General features: G+C 37.4%; 1 protein-coding gene across 11 annotated transcripts in view; it reads right to left on the bottom strand.

The window, feature by feature from the left end:
• MAGI2 (membrane associated guanylate kinase, WW and PDZ domain containing 2) overlaps window positions 1–16,836 on the bottom strand; it is a 717,920-nt gene that overhangs the window by 36,722 nt on the left and 664,362 nt on the right. For all 11 annotated transcript variants that reach the window (XM_039570838.1, XM_039570837.1, XM_039570839.1 and 8 more), the window contains 4 exons: window positions 13,108–13,293; window positions 9,308–9,482; window positions 6,434–6,674; window positions 5,090–5,233 (listed from right to left, as the gene is read on the bottom strand). In XM_039570838.1, the coding sequence (XP_039426772.1) occupies window positions 5,090–5,233; window positions 6,434–6,674; window positions 9,308–9,482; window positions 13,108–13,293 (746 nt within the window). The remainder of the gene's footprint in view (window positions 1–5,089; window positions 5,234–6,433; window positions 6,675–9,307; window positions 9,483–13,107; window positions 13,294–16,836) is intronic.

Genomic DNA, 16,836 nt, shown 5'->3' with positions numbered 1-16,836 from the left:
TGAAAGATATGGAATTCTGCTGTGCCTGGATTTCAGATGTCTGTCCTGCAAAAATATAAGAAAAATCTATAATAAAATGAGAAAAATAATGTAGTATAAGGAGATATGAGGAAGCTGGAGATAGGGCTAAATGGTGCATGAGGGCTGAGAAAAATGAGTTGACAAGACAATGAAACGAGAGATGTCAGAGATGAGATGTATGGCTTTTGTGGAAGATGTGAAAAAAGGATGTAACTCACAAAGCGACAAAATGACATAGATGTACATTGCCTATAAAAAAGCACATTTCACCCTCATTCTTCAAGAATTTCATGTTATTCTGTACCTTTGCAGCCCTCAGCCACAGGCTCTTTGTTTGACACTGGTTTCAATAAACATGTTGGCTGCTGGAGATACCATTCAAGGCAATAAGACATCTGTTGATCATATCTCATGTCTAGCAAACACTACGACCATGCTTAACAATTCTCCTGAGAACAGTAAGGAACTTACCCCTTCCCTCTAAGATAGGAAGGGATAGAGATCTGCAAGCAGAGCTCTGATGATCATTGTCCTCGACATGAGGCAAAAATAAAATATAAGTTAGCATGAGCCTTATCTAAATAGGCCTGTAAAATTGTTTCCAGCAATGTCTGAATCTTCAAAGGCTGTGGGGACTGTGCTCCGCATTGTGTGTGTTGTGTCCCTTGTCTCTGGTGACAGATTCAACTCAATATGACTGTCACTGACAGTGTGTGAGCCATGTTCTCACCCTACTCTGAGACTGAGCCTTGCAGCTTTATTCTTAATATTGCCATCACCAACTAGTTTCAATGTTTTTCCCTGATGTTAGGATTGCTTAAGAAATGGAATCATGATATGCTCAGTCCTCTGCCAGTCTGGGAAAAAGTATCAAAGGCACTAATAATTCTCTTAACTTTTTTCATGGTTATTTTAATACGTCCTTGTCTCATGGAGCACAGACATAGATAGGTTTTTCAGAATTCACCGTTGGAGCTTGCTCTCTGCTCAGCTGTCAGAATGAAGTCAGTGTTTACATATATTAGATACATTTTATATATCTATATAAAATACACTATCAGTATGTAATTCCAGTGTAGTGATGAGGTTCTCCCTTACAGCAGTCTCCTATGAGGAGCTACCATATATCTTATCCATAAATTGCAGTAAAATCTTGCCACAGTTAATTGTGGTGTATGACCTGGCATATGATTTCATGTGAAGCTGCACTTACGGCTGTGGGTCTCCAACACTGGTTGAGAATAGTTTAACAACTATGTGGGCAGAGGATGCATGTGAAGAATCAGTTTCCTGTAAACCTCTGGGTCCTTTGATGGGCATTTCCTTCCCATGTCTAGTGATAGATGAATCCAAGTTAAACTAAGATATATGCCTGGGCTTTCTGCAGAGTCTATGGGCTCAAATCAAAGTCTCAGTGCATGTGAAGGTGCCATGACTGAGTGTAACAAGACCATGAATGTTTTAAAACTGCTTTTAAGGGAATAATTTGTTGAACCTCAAGACTTAATGCAGTGTCTATCTAGGCTGGCAGAAAGGGATCCCCAAGTACAAGAGCAATATGCTGGGAAAACTGATGAACTCTGCATGACATCAACTCACTGCTCTTCCACCTTTCCAGTTCCCAGAAGAATTCTGCAGAAAATCAAAGTAGAAAGCTTCATCTGTCATGAAGTGCAATTAAAGACTATTTTAGATCTTGTAGTCCTAAATTGGGTTGCTCCTTGGTGAATTTGTTTCCAAAAAAAACACAACATGCCTAGCATGCCATCCCCAGTGGGAAGGGAGACCAGAACTTATGATTGGAAATGGTGATGTGGTAATGAACTTCATTAAACTTTTTTCCCTCTTACATCAATATCTACAAATTCAGACAGTTTTGGCAGGACCAGTGGAAGATCATCATTCTTGGTTTTTTTCTATGAGTCTGTTCTGTGTCTGCTCACAAGTCTCACTGAAGTTCATAAAAGCCTGAAGATCGATCTGAAATTTTCATGAGGATGTCCTGATTTTGATGTCACTTTCTTCATCTTGTTTCATCATTGCTTTCTTGTTCAATTTCTCTTTGCTCCTATTATTGGCATATTGTACTCCTTCTGTACCTACCTTCTTCAGTTATGGATCTATTCTTTTCTCTTTTACAAGAGATAGCTCTATTCCAGTTCTTTATTTACATCTGTTTTCCTATATTCACAGCTTTTACTTTAATAAACTCTGCATCTGTAATGCCTAACACTTTTACATGTATTTAGACCTTAGAATCTTTTGAATTTGTGGTGGTAGACTCCCAGATTTTTTAACACATGTCCAGGTGGAATACAGCTGTTGGGACTCATCCCATCACTGTGGTTTTTCAATGCCCACTAACAGAGTAAACATACAGACTTTGGCTTCCCTACCTGGAGCTGTTTTTAATTAGAGATTTCATTTCTTCAATTATACAATTTTATAAACCCACTAATATAGCTTCAGTTCTATTAGTTTAAGGTAATTATTTTATTTCTGTAAAATAAATTTATATCAATAAAGCTTTATATCAATATGAATGAGTCTCTATCAGGTCTTTTGCTAGCTGTGCATAGATTGAACACAAAATGTTATTTGTGGAATATGTTTGCTTATTACACCTAAGTGCTCTACAGGTAACATGTTTCGTTATATGATCTATTTTTTGCAACAACTTAGCTGGTTTTATTTTTCTTTTCTTGGTTTCGTCAGTTGGAATAGCAATGGAGCTATGTGCAGTATTTCTTTTTATAAGCATGATCTGCACCTTGTGTTATCTGCTTCAATGTTTCTCTGTAAAGCTTCAGTTAAATTAAAGAAGGCTGTTCATGGAGGAGGAAAAGGAAGCAAAACAATAATGGAGACAAATAGGTCATGAGAAGGACTCTTAGCTGGAAAGTGTTCAGATAACATCCTACCACAAAAGCGTGGTTTGCTATCCCCAGTGCTGAAAGCCTACGATCAGAGAATCGTGTCTTTAATGATGATGGTAGCTAAAGCAAGAAGCACTGCCCTGATTTTTGCATGTTTTGCTGTAGAGATGCACCTGTGAAACAGAGAGATGGAGACATGCCACAAGCAGCTTGGTGTTCCCAGCCAAGAAGTGTGAATGAACCTGCATTGTTAACAGCTGATGTAAGCTTAGGAAAGGAGATGTGGATACAGAACTCTGCTTCCTTTCCCCATCTTCCTATGTAATATACTTCTTTCAATGTGTTTTTTTCTATTTTTGTTTTGAAGCTGTTTCTTGAGCTTCTGCTGTACATCAGTCACAGGTCACTGAATATAAGAATCTTTCATGTTCCAAACCCATTTGTCAGGTTAAAATGTCTGTTAAGCAGGAGAATAAAAGAGAAGACTCAGTGACAAGGATTCATGGTAGAACTGGTTCCAAAGAATGATGCTTTTAAAAGGGAGAAAAAAACCCAATTACAACTATCTGGCCAGAATAATAACATATTGTGGCCACTACAGTGAAAAAGCTTTAAACCAAGTTATTTTAGAAACTGTACTAGCAGTATTCATTAAAACAGAACTTTTCCTACTGCAACTGAAAAAATCCCCTCATATTCATGTTAAATACTTTCTATATTTTGGCTAAATACAGAGTGGATAGTCTAACTTCATTCCTTAGTACCAGTTTGTTTAAATGATGCACAGATTTTAGTGTTCATTTTCTACCTAATACAGGTTTTTACTTGAAATTAATCCTCTTCAAAGGTGTTCTTCTTTTATTTTTTTCTGTATTCTTAGCCATATGTCTCCAAATACGTGACTCCAGAGCTTATTAAAAGCACAACTTTTTTTCCATCTTTAATCACATTATAGCTACTAATGTACATCTTGCATATGGCTTCTCATTAAGAGCAACTGACAATGATAATGCTACAGTAAAGGAAAGAATAAAGACCAGAGAAGATATTCTTAACCTAAAGTCTGTCTGCAGCACAAAATCACCTATATTTCACACAAAAAATGCAGTGGGAGTATTTCTCAGTTATCAGTTGCCTGCCTGACTGCCCCACTGGCTTTCCTGACACAGTGACTACTTCTGCCACTGCTGCCAGTGCCAGGGGCTTGCACTTCATGATACAACTGAGGACTGACTGAATTTTGTAATTCCACAAAGTGGCCAAGTGAAGAGTCATTTGAAGCACAGCAAAATTCCTGAGTTATACACAGAAAGACAGTGCTCTTTCAGTAAGACATCAAATTTGATCAGATTGTTAAGACTGTGAAACAGAATATGTGTAAGAACCACAACATTTTTAGAATCTGCTCTTATCACTGTACAGCCCACAATTTTCATTGCCCATCTTTAAAGTTAAATATAGATTTAACACGACTGCTCTAATTAGATACAAAACTAACTTTTTATGTTGATTCTTGGTAGTCTTGCCTATGTTCTTTCCTTCTCCTTTTTGTGTACTCATAATTCTACAAAGTATCAGCAAGCCCGGTTGTGTTTATACCTTGTCTTTATCACAACTGGACAGATTAAATGCCTCTGATTAGGTTATTTTTCCTACATAGAGTGTGTGTTTGCTTTTTTTTTTTAATCACGATCCCTACAGACAAGATTGAATAAGATCAATAAAGAAATTTAGCAAACACTACAAAGGCAACTTGCTTAAATTAATAAAATAATACAGATGAGGTCTTAGGTTTCATAGTTGTCTAATACATGTCATATAGTTATCACTTTGCTTTCGTGATTAGAAACCCAAATGTTAATTATGCTATTATTATCTAAGAAACATCAAACTTTGGCTGAGATTTTTAAGTTGCTTAGATAAGAGTGAAAATAATAATGACAAGAATTTCTAATAAGGCAAAGTTATTATCAACAAGAAGTAATAAACTTATTTGCAAAGAAACTACACAGATCTGCTATATGTATCAAGTAATTTCTTGAACTCCTCCAGAATGAGTTTATTTTTTAAGAGGTATTTGGCACTTTTTCTTTAAAACCTGATCAGAAGTGAAAAAAAAGCTTTCTCTTTGACCCCATCACTAGACATATCTGTAAATGTCGAAAAAAAATGTCACAATGCATTTTACTCACCCTCATCCTTCCATTTCTTATTGCTGGTCCATCTTCTGCTAACCTCAACACATACAAATCCATTTTGTACTCCCTTCCTCCTCGAATACTAAAACCAAACCCTTTGGCTCCTTTCTCCAAATCAACGGTGAAATAATCAAAGTCCTGTACAGACAAATACAAAATGAAAGACAATTAACTGTATGAACATTGTGGTATGCATTCAAGGAAACTTTAAAATAAATCTCTTCAAATATGTATTGATCCACTTGATATAAGCAAAGCTCCATAGCAGGGTCTGTGTAGCTTCTGATCCATTGTCAGCCAAGAGTGCAAGATCCACGGGAGCAGGAGAAAATCAAGAGCAAGCTTGGGTTGTGCAGTTTAGAGAATTAAACTGGAGATGCTGAGAAACACCCAGTCCAAGTATCTCTCTAGATGCTAAGAAGCATCTTGTAAGGTATGCACATGGGGACAGGGATTTGCTACTTAGATATTGAAATGCACCATATTTTCATGGGGTTCTCTGGATCCATTTAGGAATTTCAGTATTTTTCTTGATATAGTTTATGTGTCTGGTTGTGAAAATATGGACGTACAAACCACCTATACATGGTTCCAGCATATAGTGTCCAGAAGTTTACATTCTCTTATTTAATACTTTTTGACCTCTGTTTTTCCTGCCTGTATGTAAGGAGAAAGGAAGGTTTTTTTCAAAGTCTGAACTTTGAGCTAAATCCTCAACCTTCAAAACTGTCAGTAAATATCTGTCATCAGGAGGAGTCTTGTCCAAGGTACCATAACTCTTCATCTAACTCATCATCTCATCATCATTTGTCAGATCATGCTTGATGTCAAAGAAAGTAGTTGCATGGGCTAGTTTCTACTCATCCAGACTACTGCCAACAGAAATGTAATTTTATCAGTCAGGATTTTCAATCATTTATTTATTGATGCTGATTAGATAAAATCTTAATTTTCAAGAATGCTGTAGAAATGCACTCTGACCTCAGTATACCCGCCGTTTGATGACTATGTCCCAAGAATGAAAATATTCCTCTCCTGATGAAAAGGTTTTTTACGTTAGATTTTTTTATTTCAACTCTCCAGTACCTTAAAAATGGCATTTATTTAAAATTATGGTTACACAATTATAAATGTAATGTTAATTTACCGATCACAGTTATACATTAATCTTAATGGTTTGGAAGTAATTTCCTCTACAGAGAAATAGTAACTCAGAGTAAAACCCATTAATGTGTCTTTTCCTTCCATAATATCATCTTCCTTACCAATATCCAAGACCTGTCCCTACAGACCCTGACGCCTTCTGTGTGGGAGTGCTCTGAGTGTGCCTGTTTGTACCTGGGGCTGCCTGTACTCGGACAGAGGGTACTGCCTGGTGTCGGGTGAGTGCTGCCTGTAGTCCATCAGGGGTGGCTGCCTGTAGTCAAGCGGCGGTGGCTGCTGGTAATCCATCACCGGGGGATGCCGGTAGTCCAGCGGGGGCTGCCGGTAGTCCGTGGAGGACTGCCTGTAGTCTGTAAACGGGGGCTGCCGGATGTCAGGCTTCACATCCTGCCTGGCTTTTACTTCTGACCTATAACTGAGGAAGGCACAGTGGCTTAGTTTCAGAGAGTAGCAAACCATTAAGAATATGCATTGCATGCAATACTGAGGAGTGAAAATGAGCTGCCTGGCTGGAAAATTGCATGAAACAAATTTTCACAGAGAAGCAAAAGTCTCAAGGGTAAAGAGTTGAGCCGTCCAAAAACAGTGAGCACTTTTAAAACATGGGCATAAGCAATTTTCCCTCAGGTCATACTACGCAATTTTCCAGCTTGTATCAGCGAGATCAGAACTAAACTCAAAGGGACAGGAACAGAAAAAGCATCTTGATTCCCACTTACCTTGCCTATTTGGAAGATGAAACTGTGTGTGGAAACACCCGCTATACTCACTACAGAATAATTCACTGAGTTTATAAAGTGCTTTCTTCCAGAATTAATATTTCTATAGAATAAGTGGAATATGAGTGCAGTTTATATCCCCTTTCATTGACATGTGAGCTTATTAAGGTTAAATAAGGATAAATTCTTTGTCTTGGCTTTTATCTTTTAATGAAAGCTATTCTTTGATATAAAATCTGTTGATACAGTGTGTATTATTTTTATTATACACTCCCTATGATGCTATCTGGCTAAGAGCTATGGCAGTAAAGTCATGTCAGTAGTTATGCACAGAAATAACACAAGGTGAAAGGAAAAAAATTTGGTTATGAGGCATTAATAACAAGTAAAATATTATTTTAGCTGGTTACAGGAAGATGGAAACTAAAATTTGAAAGAAAATATGGCTTTCTGAGGTACAGTGACTAGTTATTTACTTTATGCAGATGGGAATTTCCCTTAGCACATGGAAATCAGCACATAATGGCATTTCACAGTTCAGGGTGAAGTAAAGAACATTTCTTATTGCAAACATCCATACCTCAGCCGTCTGGTGTACTAAAGAGGCACAAAGAAAGTCCTAAACTCTTTTAGCAAGGTAATTCTGTGATAGTGGTTTGGGTTAGATTTTAACAAAAATGTTCACATAGTGGATGTTCTTACACTATTCCCTAGGTGTCAAAGGAAAGACTTCTTTCTTGTACAGGAAATAGACATTTCAAACTTTGCTTTAATAATGGACTGGAAGTTTTTAGTCCAGCTAGTGAGCATGTCTATACATGGACACATACAGATATAGAGACACATATATACTGTGAAAGGGATTTTGAAATTTACTTAATGATTACAAAAATTACACTCTGAAAAAATGACAGCATTGTTTTTGATAATGTTGATTTACATATAAAAAAGTGATCTGAATCGAAATGTTTCAAAATGTCTGATATGTTTCAAAACTTCATTATTTTATTAGTATAGTTACAGTCACATTATGGCAAATCTTCCTATACAATAATTTTAATAATCTGAATGTCTAACCAGACACAAAAATATCAGAACTACTTCCCTTTGAGTTTTCTGAGACAATTAAAATAGACTGCTGCCACGTGTTCTTTTAAAACCTGTACATGGCATCTGTAATAAGTCCTGCATGCATACATGCAATCCTCTTACTTTCTTTACTCAGTATCATGATCCTGTAAAAACAGGCTTACTGTGATACTGAGCCTTATTAATATTGGAAGTAAAAAAAATAGTTAATATTCCTAAGAGTTTTAAAATCTTATTTTGGTAAAGAAACCATGTATGTGGCTATGCAAACAATCTGTAATCTAGTTTATAAAATTTAATGAAAAATAATACTATATGAACTAGCGGTAGTTGACCTTTTTCTGAAATAAGAGTCATCTTTAGGCAGGTTCCCAATTAATGGGCCACAGCTGCGTATCAGGAGATGATGTTTTTATTCACAGATGGAGGCGCTGTAATTTTTGCTGAATATGTAAATAGTGACATGTGCAATTATAGATTACACTTTTCAGTAAAATTATTACAGAATTTCTTTCTGGAACTTTAATTAATATAATTTGCTGGTCCCATCTGAAAAATCTCAATTTAAAAGGTATTTAATACTGACTTCCAACAGCACAGAATGAATTTTGTGAAAACTTTGTATTGAATTTTGTCAGTAACATATGTCTTCTAGGAGGTGATCACTTTTGGAAAAAGTACTCAGTGAATTATAAGGCAAAGTAATTTTCCTAATTACTCATTTAAAGAAAATAATTCTGAGTAAGCAAAAGTACTACATCTGTTAAGCAAGGAGAATTAGAGGGTATAGCATCTAAATCACAACTGAACTCAAGTATTTTCAGAAGAGAAAAGATACAATCTTGTAACCAGCATCATTTGGGGAAGAGGATCTTGATGATACGTGTTGGTCACTGAAGATTAGCATAAAGACAGTCAGTGTAATCAGCCTTGTTTAACATGCTAAAAAATAATCCAAAGACTAAATAGTGCTGATTGGAGGTCACAGAAAGTTGTATCATCTCACAGCCTGAGTGTGCTTTTTATATAAAGAGCTTTTAATACAGCTGGTCACAAAATTTCTGTCCCTCTACCATTTAATTTCCATTACAGATAAATTTGCTAATGTATATGCATAAATTGCACATGAGGAATTGGCTGGTAAGTGATACACCAGAGATAAAACCCACCATAAAAATATCTTCCTGACTCCAGACTAATATACAAGGCAAAAAAAAAGACCATTAAGAAAATGAAAAACCTGTTCTCGTGTCCCTGTGGCTGGAGGGGCTGTGGAGGTGGAGGCTGGGCCACGGGGCTGTGCTGGGCCACGGGGCTCTGCTGCGCCAGGGGACTCTGCTGGGCCATGGGGCTGTGCTGCTGGGCCATGGGGCTCTGCTTCTCCGAGCTGGGCGCTGAGGCTGGGCTGTTCAGCTCTGCATAATGGGGAGATGGAGATTAAAGACCTGTCACAGTGCAGCATTTAATAAAGGGCAAAGGTACACAATAATAATTTTTGGTCACACGCTACCTCTGCAAATTTATGCTTTGTTGCTTTTGCTCTCTCAGGTTATAATTAGATTTTAAGACATTTGAATGTAATGGTCTCCTTTTGATAGTCTGTGGGATCTGAAATCTTGGTCACTTCTATAATTCTGGTTGACACCGTCATTATTTAAAACACAACTGAACAAGGGAAATTGCTTCCATGTTCCACATAGTCTTTTAAAACATAGAAATACTGATCATAGAATGACAGAATGAGAGAATCATAGAATAGTTTGGCCTGGAAAGAACACTTTAAGATCATCTAGTCCAACCCCCCCTGAAATGAACAGGGACATCTTCAAGAAGGCCAAGCTGCTCAGAGCCCTGTCCAACCTGGCCTTAAATTTTGACAGGAATGCCAGGATGGGGCATCTACCACCTCTCTAGGCAACCTGTTCCAGCATTTCATTACCCTCATCAGAAAAAAAAAAATCTCTTTTTTATATCTGTCTGGATCTACTCTTCTTTAGTTCAAAGCTATAAGACCTCTTGTTCTATCACAACAAGCTCTGCAAAAAGTCTGCCCCCATATTTCTTATAAGCCCCCTTTAAGTACTGCAAGGCCACAATAAGATCTCCTTGGAGCCTTCTCTTCTCCAGGCTGAATAACACCAACTCTCTCAGCCTCTCCTCATATGAGAGATGATCCAGCCCTCTGATTATCTTAATGATCCTCTTTTGGACTGGTTCAAACAGAACCAGAGGACCCCACAGCTGGATTCAGAGCTCCAGGTAGGGTCTCATGAGAGCAGAGTAGAAGGGCAGAATCACCTCCCTCAACCTGATCATCCATCAAACAGTCACCCCCATCAAATGAATCTCTCTCCAATTTAGAGAGAAGGATATTGTGGGGTACCATGTTAAAGGCCTCACAGAAGTCTAGATAGGTGAGATCCACAGCTCCTCCCTTGCCCATTGTTGTCCATTGATGTAGTTACTCCACTGTAGAAGGCCACTAGGTTGGTCAGGCAGGACTTACCCTTGGTGAAGCTGTGCTGGCTTTCCTGAATCACCTCCCTGTCCTCCATGTGCCTTAGCACAGCTACTAGATATTTGAAATGCTTTCCACTTAGAAAAAAAAAAAAATTTTGAGAGAATGAAAGCATTTTACTGCTTTCTCCACTGTTTGGGATGATAGACCTGTCACAAAAGTTAAAACACTGGTGTCCTTATGTTAGCTCCTGCTTTCTTTGAGCTCATCAAGAGTGTCCTGTCTTTTTAAATTTTTGGGGACCGTGAACAGTAAAACAGTAAACCCAATCTCAATAAATTCTGACTAACTATTTAAATCAATGTTTTATTTCAGTGTATTGTGTCAAATGACCAGGATTTCACACAGGAACAGTGCAGAAAACCAGAATCCTTCTTTCCAAACAACACAAAATACAAAAAGACGGAGATTGGCATAGGAAATATGGTTTCATTGCTTTGTTACAAATAAAGGATGCCAATCTTCATTCAGCCTTCCTGCTGGACTTGGGGGAAGACACATTTGGCACTGAGCTCATATAAAATATATTTCTTCCAACATACTGGCACAGTCCTGTTGTTCACCATTTACCTATTAGGAAGCATAAATAAGAGAGACTCTGCCCACAGGAGGACAAAGCACTGTAGAAGTTCCTGCATTATGAACAGCAAAGGCAAACACTATATTTTTTTTATTCCTGCTTGCAACAGAAGGAGGGAGGCCAGTGTGGCATGGTGCGAAACAACCTAAATAGACACACATATGGCTGAACATCCCTAACAGCAATAGCTACATGATACAGATCTTGCCTAGTTTTACACTTGAATCTAAATCTAGTTTTAATTTTTAATTGTTTTATTTTTAAATTTTTTACATGTGAGTTTTTCCATATGGCTGCACATTCCTAATGGCTCTCTAATTATCTAATTTAGGCTCACAATTATTATAAAAATTTTGGCTACTTTATTAAAAATATTTTCAATTTAGAATTAATTGTCAAAAAAAGCTTGTATATTTGCACTTAAAACATTCCTCATGCAGGCACAAGCAATACTTGTCTGTCTAATAACTATGCTTAAGGCTGCAATTGCCCATTTTGCATCTGTGAGTCTCTTTTGTCTTGCAAGTTTTAGAGAGGAAGATTGGAAATGTTGTCCCTCATTTCTACATTACTCTCATAACTAGGGATGAACTGGTCAAATCATGAGCTGCTTCTAAAACTGCTTCACATTTTTATGGTATTTTTTACCTGAAAGTATATTACAGACGTATTAGATTTTTTCTCAATTTTTATAAGCTGGGAAGCTAATACCAGAAGGCAAATGAGGTGTCCAGTGTCACACAGTCACACAGGGAAGCTGTGCCTTGGGCACTGATCATTTCTCACCACTAGCACCTGAGAACATCTTGTAGCACTGTAACTCAGCTGCACCTCTGCTTTCCTTCTAGTTTAATGTATCCATCTCTAACACTGAACTATTAATGATGTTATTTAACCTGGACACCAGAGAGGCTTAAACATACTTCATGGACTATATGAAGTATCACGCTTATTTTAGATGCTTGCAAAGCTGACCTCCAGTAATTACACAGATGCTAATTGATGTGAATTCTAAATGTGTGTGTTTGTGCTTTTCCATTCACTGAATTCATTTAACAGAGTAGATGAGTTCCTTCAGTTGAAGTCCATGACCAGTGTCAGACTATTTCCCTGTCCATTGCTGGATGCAGCGGCAGAAGGTGAAGGTCATCTAATTGGACCAAGGATAATTAAGTAATTCCATTACTTTCTGTGTGTCATTCCCAGCTCTACTGGTATTTGTTGCTGAGATATAAAGACATAGTCTCATTAATGTGGTACAATTCATGCACCAGTGCAGCACATTGTTAAACTAAAAAAAGCCCTGAAATCAAACCCAAACCCCATGGAACCAACATCAAAAGATCTTCACTGATTAGATGTGGAGTAATGACCAGAATAACGAGTCTATCCCCTTATCCTCATCCTACAAATGAGATAATTCAGGGTTCAGTTCTTCCTGCCTTGTGCATTTACAGTGATGTATCACTCTATGATAGTGATGGAGAAAACTGCCTAATCTGAACTCTTCTTTCACATCACTTTTTGTCACATGTAGCTGGTAGCTGAACATGCCTGGTGACAGCCATTGCAGTCTTTTGTGAATCACTTTGTCAAACTTTGGCTTGGCTTATAGCAAGATATAAGGGAACGGACTCAAAACTTGGCTCTCTTGTAGAGTGCTTTTCCATGCAGAAGACAATTCTTACAAAAGACATTAACATCCTCTTTCTCTCTCTCTTTCAGGTTTCTCCAGGTTTGCTTTAAATATCCTTTTCATAACTTGAAACCTTTTCAAGAATTCAGACCCTATCCAAGCTAGTTCTGAGCTCGTAATTCTGGTGTGCTGCGCGTTACAGCTGAGGAAGGAGAACAAAAGATGCTCTTTCAAGTGGTGACATAATTTAAGCTAATTGGAGGCTACTTAAAATTTTCTTCCTGTTTTTAAGGGCCATTAACTTACCCTCCTGAGGAATGATGCGAAGAGTTACACTGAGACCTGCATCTTTAATTAGCTTCACAATATCTGCATGAGGCATGTTAATAATAGACTGGCCATTCACAGCTAAGATCCGGTCTCCAACTTTAAGTTTTGCACAGCGATCCGCAGGACTTCCATCAATTATCCGCCCTATTTTATGGGGTACAGCTAGACAAGAAACAATAGACACAGTAAACATATGCTGAAACAAGTGGTGATGTTCACAAGTGAAAGAAAATGAGTTCATTTTGGAAGAAAGTTCTATATGAATTAAAAACAGCTTGTGTAAAAGCATATAAGAATATAAATTCTTATGCAATATCATTTGCATTAACACAGTACTGTGTTTTCTCACTAGAAATTCAGAATCCAGATGCATATCTACACATGGCATATACACATGAAGTCCAAAATAAGTTTATAATTCAGCTGTTTTTCAAACCTGGCATGAAACCACCTAATAAGAAGATCAGGAAAACAATAAGGCATTAAAACAGGGAAAGGGGATAAATTTGCACAATAAGTAGCAGTCATAAATTGTCTCCCACCTCCTGGTTTACAGAATTTCTTGATTTGTATGTTGCAATAGAGGCACTAAAAACATTATTTATTTTATATACAAAAAAATGTTACTGAAAATGCCCAGGGTACATGAAATTTTTCTCCTCCACTCAAATGTGTTTATTGATAAGTAGAAATAATACTGAGGATTTATTGAGATGTGCAGCTCTCTAACTAGATATGAATAATAAATGAATAGAAGTGAATTGACAGTTAACTATGAGTACATAGACATGTACTACATCAAAACATCTCAGCCCCCTTCTCAAAACATTACAGAACAAACCTTCTCCTCTTGTTCTTCACCTTTCTGTTTACTCCATCCATGCTCTTGTTCTGTCTTTTCCCTCATCTTTGACTGAATTTTCTAAATATTATTCTTGATGTTTTTGCCCAGTGTTTCTACTCTATTATCCTCTGGTTTTTAACTAAATGCATATGCTATAGCTGACTGTTTTCTCTAGGCTCCCTAAAGAGCACGCTGCTTTCCTTTCTCCCAACTACTCATAAATATGCTTATCACAATTAAATTTGACTATATAGTCTATTAATATCCTAATGGTGCTAGAGTATTCCTCTGCAGTCCCACACTTCAGTCTTGGAAAACTTAGCACAAAGCAGCTCAGCCCCACTATCCACCTTTAAACTGGTGTTTAAAAACAATGTGTTTCTTTTTTCAAAAATAATATGACCTTAACATTTTATTATCTACAAAGAACTTGGAAACATGAAAGATTGTTCAAACACTTTTTGGGAAATATGTAGGCCATCAATGCTTATAGAAACCAAAGCTCTAACAGGAGATGTGTTCAGAATACATTGCTGCAGAACAAATTTCTCAGCAGCCTGATTAACATTTACTGAAGGTTTTGGTGACTAACACAGACTGCACATCTGATATAAAGTCACAACACACATACCTTGAAGTGACTTTTGTTTCCATTGTGGATGTTGTTTACAGTGTTAAAAATTAATTTTCTGAAAACTGAAAATATAAGTGAATACTCTGAAGTGCAAGGCATAATCAAACTGCATGCTTCTTTACCACTACAGTTCACACAAGAATATAAATTAAAACATGGCTTTAGTAATATAGACACAACTAGTGTACTTCAGAAATGTGTCATTGCTTAGGAAATAAGCACCTAATTTATGTCACAATGTCTAAACATTTCTATGTTTTAAAATATACTAAATATGTATAGCCACACTTTCTACAAAAATTGTGTTTATTTTGCCCTTATTGCAGATGTGTAACTGCCATATATACATATCTGTGAGCAAACAAATAAAAGAGTAACTTGACTCTTAAACAGTTTATGTTCACACAGAGCCTTTTCCATCAAATCAGTCTTAAAGCATCACCAGGAATCCTTTAAACTAATACGAAAACATGCCTGTTTCTGGCATATGTAATAAAAGATCTGTCTGAAATTGTCATGTCTTTACTATATATTAGTGGAGATCTGAAAATGAGACTGTCTTATGTAAAAATCAAGAAATTTGGTAGTAAGAAAGAAGGGGAAATATGGCAGAGATGCCACAGCTAAAATTTCCATGCTTGCCATTTCTAACCCTAAAGATGTTTTTGCTAGCCTAAATATTTAAGTATAGACATCGTTTCAATAGTAAGGGGTGTGGGAGGGTGGGTGGGGGGGGTGTGGGAAGTCCTATTAATTTGCCAGAAAAAATTTTTGGTTGGACTTCTTGTACCTGACAAGTGAATAGAGCAGATGTCTGCATGTTTGAGATGTCTGCTGAAATCAAAGCTGGAGGTGGGAGAGCCACGAGAGTCTAATTTGGATCCAAATCCTGAGACAAGGGAAAGGAGGGGGAAAGAGGAGGATCCTGGTGTTCTTCTTGCCTTTAAGCGCAATGGCCTTCACCTTCCTGATAAAGGTATCTATTCTAATTGTTTGGGTATCCCTGAACTCCCTTCATTCTGTTGTGTTATGAAAGGATCAATCATCAGATGGTAGGTGACCATCACAACAAAGCTTGTGTCTGTCAAGGTACCTTTTCTACTCCACTTTGGTATTTGAGGATTTAACGCTCCTCTTCTCAGGCTGTATTGGTGCCATGTGTTACCACTTGATCTTGCTGCAAAGCAGGGTGTAGGAAGATTTTGCAGAAGGAATCTGAATCTCTGTTGGATTCAAGGTTACACTGTTACGCTCTATAGGGTTTTATGGGCAAATCTAGTGATTTACTAATGGAGCTCATGGCCACTCAGCAGAAACCAGTTTATGCACATTTCTGGATAATATGAGGAGAGGATTATCTCCTGGCTCCCTCCCTCCCAGTAATATCATCCTGAGGAGTTTCTATTCTTTGCTTCTCTTCCCAGTGGAACTCTGCCTGAGAGCCCTCCTAAGCCACAATATCCTGGCTGCCATGGTCCCAACTGCTTTCTTGGGAAGGGAGGATTTATTTAAGGCTTTATTTACAAGCATGAGTGCTTCTAAGGGATGCAGATTATCTGATGTGCAGGTTGTTCATAAAAAAACAACCATGTTAAAATATGTTAGAAAACTTTCAATTTTTAGAGAGAGCCTTTGGTGGTGAAATATTTACTTTGAAGGGATAAGAAGGAGCTACTCTCATAGGGGATTAATTACGTAAAAGCTCAGGAACAAAGGTAGAAATGAACTATGCATTTCCATAATGGAGAATTTTTTATCATTCAGAATGGTCACATCTAAAACAAGTGTGGAACAGCTGTAAATTGTCAGTAGGGAGTGGGTTGACTGAAGTGGCAGACAAGATCTCATGAAAAGAAATGCAGGATGATGCCCGTAAGGAAAAAATAACCCTGTGTAAGATTAAGCAGAGCTGAGCCCTAAATTAATTATTATCACTCAAGAGACCTTGAAATGTGCACCTACTTCTCTAAAAACAAACTCATTGAAACAGTCAATATGACACTAAGAGTTAGAAAAAAAAATAGCAAATGAAACAAACTATTGCTAGTTACTGCTGTGCACCTGAATTCTGAGTATTGCTGATAGTTTCAGTATCCTCATCTCAAAAATCATAGCAATGAACTCACAAAGATTCAGAGAAGGGAAGCATGGAAGTCAGAAGCAGAAAATAGCCTCTGCTCAATGGAGTTGTCGAAGAACTCACTGTCTACAGCTTGGGAAAGAGAGG

Source organism: Corvus cornix, chromosome 1A (assembly GCF_000738735.6).
Source record: "Corvus cornix cornix isolate S_Up_H32 chromosome 1A, ASM73873v5, whole genome shotgun sequence".
Taxonomy (NCBI): domain Eukaryota; kingdom Metazoa; phylum Chordata; class Aves; order Passeriformes; family Corvidae; genus Corvus; species Corvus cornix.
Note: the sequence above shows the minus strand (reverse complement) of the source record. Positions and strands in the feature narration are given on the sequence as shown.